Source organism: Lipotes vexillifer, unplaced genomic scaffold, assembly GCF_000442215.2.
Source record: "Lipotes vexillifer unplaced genomic scaffold, Lipotes_vexillifer_v1.1 scaffold943, whole genome shotgun sequence".
Classification (NCBI taxonomy): Eukaryota; Metazoa; Chordata; class Mammalia; order Artiodactyla; family Lipotidae; genus Lipotes; species Lipotes vexillifer.
The window spans coordinates 1,246,890-1,254,176 of record NW_006776793.1 but is presented as its reverse complement, the minus strand read 5'-3'; the positions used below and the strand labels follow the sequence as shown (position 1 = coordinate 1,254,176).

General features: G+C 37.1%; 1 protein-coding gene across 1 annotated transcript in view; it reads left to right on the top strand.

The window, feature by feature from the left end:
- Positions 1 to 7,287, top strand: part of PHKB (phosphorylase kinase regulatory subunit beta) — a 161,282-nt gene that overhangs the window by 23,342 nt on the left and 130,653 nt on the right. The window contains exon 6 of the mRNA XM_007450635.1: positions 333 to 448. Coding sequence (XP_007450697.1) covers positions 333 to 448 — 116 coding nt within the window. The remainder of the gene's footprint in view (positions 1 to 332; positions 449 to 7,287) is intronic.

Here is a 7,287-nt window from a genome sequence, read left to right as displayed (position 1 = left end):
TATTGTTTTTTTTTTTTTTTTTTTCCTTGCGTTATGCGGGCCTCTCACTGCTGTGGCCTCCCCCATTTGCGGAGCACAGGCTCCAGACGCGCAGGCCCAGCGGCCATGGCCCACGGGCCCAGCCGCTCTGCGGCACGTGGGATCCTCCCGAAACGGGGCACGAACCCGCGTCCCCCGCATCGGCAGGCGGACTCCCAAGCACTGCGCCACCAGGGAAGCCCCAAATACATTTTGAATTTCAAATCCAAATTTTCAAATATCTGATTGTTCTTATCAATATCTAAAGGTCCTGTTATTTTACGTGTCCTTATGTTTCATCTCTTTTCTTTTAGGTCTCTTTTATTCAGAACCTTGTATTTTGTGTGGAAAGAGTTTACCGTGTGCCTGACTTTGGTGTCTGGGAAAGAGGAAGCAAATATAATAATGGCAGCACAGAGCTGCATTCGAGGTAATTTGCTGATTTCTGAGTGTTTGTTTGTTTGTTTTAATTTAAATGTGTGGAGCATGAACAAAAATCCAAGAACTAGATTAGAACTCTGGTTTCTATGTAATTTTCATCTCCTTTTTTCTATATATGATTCAGATGAAATTCACTTAAAATTAAAGGAAGAGTCTGCTCTCAGTGCCCATCAACAGATGCAGGAAATGAGCAAGGTGTCTTTCCCAGCTTCCCAAGGTGTCAGTACATGCATATCAGTATCCAGTCCAAGGCCTGGCCTTTCTGCTCAACCAAATCATTTTCCTTTTCCTCTTTGAAATGACACTGTCTGAAAGATCAAGTACATTAAAATTGCCAAACAGCAATTGTACATGCATTGCATGTAAAATTCCCTTTTGTGTTATAGAGCTGATTTTTATTGTAACAAGAGATACTCATACCCTTTATATTTTGTTTAACTAAAAAATGTAGCTCAATTAGTCCTATCCATTTCGCAGTAAAAGATTTAAGAGCCTAAAGGTTATCAGCTATAGGTCAGTTTAGTCTCTTTGTTGAGACTTGAAGAAACAGTTTAGGAAACATTGATTAAGAGGAATCTGCAGCTCTCCAATTTTTTGGATAGAAGGACTAATTACACACAAAAAATTAAGCTGATAAAATTCTAGTAAACTAAAAACTGGCTCCAGATCACTAGCTGTATACGGTCTCTGTGCCTCAGTTTCCTGATTTATAAAATGGAGATAGTAATGTACTCTATAAAGTTGTTGTAATGATTGAGTTAGTATATATAAAGCATTTGAACACCTGGCATAAGTAAACACTGAAATGTAAGTATACTCACATATTTAAGAATATTTTAATAACAAAGATTGAAACAAAAAGGATTTTTCATTTAACTCCAGACAGCTAACATGCAAACTTTTCTATAAGTTTTATGATTCATAGGCATTTTTATAATACAGAGTAGAATAATAGCAATATGTAAGGAAGACAGTAAAGGAGAGAAATAGTTTCTGGTAAAGTGCAATTCAGACATTAAACAAATTCTGGCAAATACTAAAAATAGGAAGATAACATTATATTTCAGCCATAAGCTCTCAACATTCCAGATTATCAGTCAGATTCAAGACAGAAAGTTTATATGATTGGAAAAGGTGATTTTTTTAAATTTACATTTTCAGTATTTATGATTTATCAGGCCCCTTTTCTGCTTTTTAATAAATATTTAATATATGCCAGTGTGGTCCCACTGACATTATTTTCAGTATAAAATATTTGGAGTAGGGTTTTTCCTATTTATAAAAATTGTAGTAAACTCAGAAAGAACCTTGGGTAAAAGTTACCATTAACCCTAGAAAGTGAGGGTATTGAGAGGTCCCTAGTGTAAAAAACAGAGGCTCCAACATGTTTTCCTGTAACTGTGCCATCTTTAAATTGAATCATTAAGGATTTTATTTCAAGGCTAGGAAGATCATTAAGTAATGTTCTTTGCTACCTTTTCCATGCAAAATTAATCTCAATTGTAGCAGGCCAGTTTTATTCAAATGGATGGGAAATGAAGTTTGCCATTTAGCTTTGGATGATGGGTTTTATACATTTAGCATTCATCTTCTAATTTTCCATGGTAGAACACTTAAAAGAACTTCAAAACTTTTTTTCCCCAAATGTTTCTTAGCTCAGATATCCACAAGCCTATTTGAGATATGTCACCTCTGCTGCCAAAATGGTCTGTTTTGAAACTACAGGAGACCTGAGCCCTAAGTCACTAATGGACGCAGTGATGGCAGCAGTGGTGGGAGACCAATATCTTTCTTGTTTTTTTAAATTTTTTTTAACATCTTTATTGGAGTATAATTGCTTTACATTGTTGTGTTAGTTGCTGCTGTATAACAAAGTGAATCAGCTAGACGTATACATATATCCCCATATCCCCTCCCTCTTGCATCTCCCTCCCACCCTCCCTATCCCACCCCTCTAGGTGGTCACAAAGCACCTAGCTGATCTCCCTGGGCTATGCAGCTGCTTCCCACTATCTGTTTTACATTTGGTAGTGTAAATATGTCCATGCCACTCTCTGACTTCGTCTCAGTTTACCCTTCCCCCTCCCCGTGTTCTCAAGTCCATTGTCTACATCTGCATCTTTATTCTTGTCCTGCCCCTAGGTTCATGAGAACCATTTTTTTTTTTAGATCCCATGGTTGAACAACCTTTCCTTTGAATATGATTTGCTGCTTAAATTTTAGGTTTCTAACTAAAAAAAGATTGCTTAATTAAAAAAAATCCTCTTGATTACGAATTCTCATTTTCTTTGTTCAGTTAATTTTTCCCTCTAGTTTTTTTTTTTTTTTTTTTAGAGATTCCATATATTATGTGTTATCATACGGTATTTGTTATTCTCTTTCTGACTAACTTCACTCTGTATGACAGACTCTAGGACCATCCACCTCACTACAAATAAATCAATTTCGTTTCTTTTTATGGCTGAGTAATATTCCATTGTATATACGTGCCACATCTTCTTTATCCATCCATCTGTCGATGTACACTTAGGTTGCTTCCATGTCCTGGCTATTGTAAATAGAGCTGCAATGACCATTGTGGTACATGACTCTTTTTGAATTATGGTTTTCTCAGGGTATATGCCCAGTAGTGGGATTGCTGGGTCTTGGTAGTTCTCTTTTTAGTTTTTGAAGGAACCTCCATACTGTTCTCCATAGTGGCTGTATCAATTTACATTCCCACCAACAGTGCAAGAGGGCTCCCTTTTCTCCACACCCTCTCCAGCATTTATTGTTTGTAGATTTTTTGATGATGGCCATTCTGACTGATGTGAGGTGATACGTCATTGTAGTTTTCATTTGCATTTTCTAATGATTAGTGATGTTGAGCATCCTTTCCTGTTTTTGTTGGCAATCTGTTCTGTGCGTACGCCCAGGGAGTAGAATATAGAGCCACTACCAGTAAGGGATTAAGTCACACCTCTTAGTCTATTGCTGTAAGACATCCCAGAACTGTCTGTGCCTAGTTGGATCTGATCCAAGGATTACTTAATGCAATATCCTTGTTATATCCTTAAGCTGTTCTCATAATTTTAGAAAGGCTGAAGTAAAACAGTAATTCTTGCTGTAAGTACTCATACTGCCCTTTGCCCTGTAACTTTCTTTGCCATTCTCCATCTCTGCCATGCAATCCTCCTTAGCAGGAATCAGAGAGAGCACAGTCTGACTATCACCTTGATGTTCACTAAGGCCTTGTGCTCACTGGCTTGGTAAATGTCCCTTTTTCTTTTGCCACAGTGTGCACATCCCTTGTAAACTGCATGTTAATCAAAGAAGATTACTGCCCCCAGGACCCCAAAACACATACACATAGTATTCCTTTTTTTTTTTTTAGTAAATTTATTTATTTTATTTATTTATTTTTGGCTGTTTTGGGTCTTTGTTGCTGCACATGGGCTTTTTCTAGTTGTAGCGAGCAGGGGCTACTCTTTGTTGTGGTGCGCGGGCTTCTCACTGCAGTGGCTTCTCTTGTTGTGGAGCACGGACTCTAGGTGCGCGGGCTTTAGAGTGCAGGCTCTGTAGTTGCGGCGCACGCGCTTAGTTGCTTCGCGACTTGTGGGATCTTCCCGGACCAAGTATCAAACCCGTGTCCCCTGTGTTGGCAGGTGGATTCTTAACTACTGTGCCACCAGGGAAGTCCCTACACATAGTATTCTGAGGATAGAGGCTCTCTCTTCAGCATCCATGCTCAGTGGTCCTCTAATAATTGCAGTCTGTAGCACTGTACAGTTACAGAATAATTTTTATTTAGGCCAAGCAGGAAGCATTACTACCTTTTATACAGGAGGAAGCTAAAGTTTAGAAGGTTTTATAATTTCCTCCCCTCCACTCCTTAAATGATACAAATCAAAAGGGAATAGAGCTAGAACTGAATTCCAGGTGGTTGGCCTCCAAATCCAATGTTATTTTTACTGTATCATGTTGTAATTTAAAGTCTGAAAATGTTTTCCTAAAGTTTGAAAGAACAGCAGGGTGTACAATCTTGGTGACATTTTGCTAAGTTTCAAGGATATCTTTGCTTAGCAATCAGTAAAGCTTGATTCAGCATAATGCTTTTGTCAGTCTCTTCCTGATTCTACCCTTTTCAGCCCCAGGTTTGCTGATATCTCTTTTAGTCCAAATTCTTGAATTATTTAGCATTTCTTAGATAAACTTCAGAATTGTTTTCTAAAAAGTGATCTCGTTACATTTAACCAACACCATTCTCGCAGCAGCCTCACCCTTTTCAGGGATTTGGTAGAAGAGTCCATTGCTCTAAGTTCAGTATAACTCTAAATGTTTCCTAAGTAACCATTCGCTGCTCTCCCGATTTTTCTGTTGACTTAACTTTCCTCAAGCAACATGCTCCTTTTAGTTTCTCCTAGGGTATCTGGAACTATTTCAAATAATTCTCCTTTTTTCTTCTGTTTATTCTCTAAGTCTTTTAATAAATTCCCTTACATTTAAAAATCTTATATTATTGGATTTAATTGAATTTTCCTTCATATATTCTTTTGGTACCTATTTATTATAACACTAATTCTTAATCCCCAGAGTTACATATCCAGGTAGTCCTCTTAACTGCTCCAAGTTTAATTCAAGTTTTTAATTTTAATATTTTTCCCTTCCTCATTTATGTAAGGATATTTCTATACCTTGGGGCTATCTTTAAACCCTTTAAACCAAAACTCTGTTTTGGAGAAGAGATGAGTCTTCTATAAAATGTGAATTGAATCCCAAACCTAACTTTGAATTTTTTGGCTATTGGGAAACAAAAAGGAAAGCTGTAATAACTTAGTAGTAATTTAGTAATATATGCCCAAATGGAAAGATTATTGTAGTTATATATCCAAATGGAAAGATTATTGGTTTTTTGGTGTGTGTGGTTGTTTTTTTTTTTTTCTGTTTTACAGTTTTATGTTCTGTTCTCTAGGCTTTTGCAATAAAGAAAGCTATCACTAAAATATCAGATAAGTAACCACATAGCTCTACTTTACTCAGTTTAAGATGCTTTTAGTGGCCATTTTACTTCATACAGTGCTTGTTATTTAAAGTAACTACTTAGTCTCCTTAAGTCATTTTTGATGTTCCAGTCATTGAGCTATGATACAAACCAGCTATCCATCCATTCTGCTTCATTTTATGTATTTTTTCTGTACTGAGCAATTCATGATCACCCATTAAAACTATAGTACTGTAAAGTCCTTTTTCTTTCAGAAAGTATGATTGGATAGCTTAGGGAGTTAAAGCATAAGGTTAATGAATAGGAGATTGTAAATTTAGTTTCCATGCTTGCCAGTTAATTTTTTTGATTCCATGGTGGGTTTTAAATCACCTAGTCCAAACCCATCATCTTTTCTAGGAAAGCTTTCATTTATGCAATAAATAACTTTATTACAAACTATCTCCCGGGTAAACATCACTTTATTTTAGTTCCCGTAAGTAAGTGTTGAGGTAACGCCTTGTAAGAATCAAATTGGTGAATGTTCTGTTGGTTACAGTCACCTAATATTAATATGTGTATATATCATGTGTATATATCATGGAATAATTTTCTGATAATGTCTTGTGCCAGTAAAATACTTTTAATTCTTACAACATACGTATTATATTGCCAATAAACGTAAGATCACAATAGGAGTGTGTTTCTGTTTCTAAATAGCTTGCTGTTGCCAGAGTTTTAAATAACCAGTAAATAATAAATTAACATATTTGTGAATTTCAATTAAGTGCAATTATTCAACCAATTGCATTGGGAAAGAAAATTAAAATGTTAAGAATTTGACCTTTTCTCTAGTCCAGGTACAGTGTTTCTTTCTTTTGTAATGCTTTATTTAGAAGACAGTTTCCAAATTCATCCCTTAGCTGTCTTTTTGCATCATTTTTAAACATAGAACCTTGGACTGGCTATATTATGTATCTCCTCCAGTACAGAATTTTTTATGTATTTGCCTTTTGAATAAGTTATTTTCTCTCACTTCTCAAAATGCTGTGAATAGTCTTAATAACACATATACCTCACACTGTAAGTGGAAGTTTTCTGGTATTACTAGGTTAAATGCCTGTAAGTGTTGGTGCACTGGGGGCTAATGGAGACTCCTAGGGCATTGGGGACACATCCTTAAGCCAAAAACCCAGTCGGCAGTGAATGTTTTTGCCTTCATTGTCAGAGCATATCACTCCTACGGGCTCTTCTAACTCTTAGGTTCTGAGAATTTAGAATTCTTATGCAGTTACTGTTTGGTTTCCATTTGAAGTATGCAAGAATAGGTATGATTGTGCTGGGTGCATGTGCAGCTGCCTTAGGTTCTTAACTGGTTACCTATTATTTCAAATAAACAACCCCAAACTTAGAAGCATAAAACAACAACAATCTTTTATTATTGTTAACTCTCATGGTTCAGAGGGTTGACTAGGCTAAGCTAGGGTGCTTAGGGTCTCATGTGTTTGCCATCAGTTGTGGCTGGGGCTACAGTCAACTTTGAAGGCTTCCTCACTCAGGTATCAGAGTGTTGACTGGGACTTTGGCAGGAGCTGTCTGCCAGAAGACCTATATATGAAGTTTTTCCATATAGTTTCCTCACAGCATGGTGGCTAGGTTCCAAGGTTCAGTGTCTCAAAACCCACAGGCCAGGTGGGAGCTGTATTTCTTTTCATGACCTAGCCTCGGAAACCATGCAGCATAACTTTCACTACATCCTGTTTGTTAGAGTCAGTAAGACCAGGCTGTATTCTAGTGATTCTCCACCTTGTGATGGGAGAAGTGTGAAAGATTTTGAAGACGTGGGCTTCCCTGGTGGCGCAGTGGTT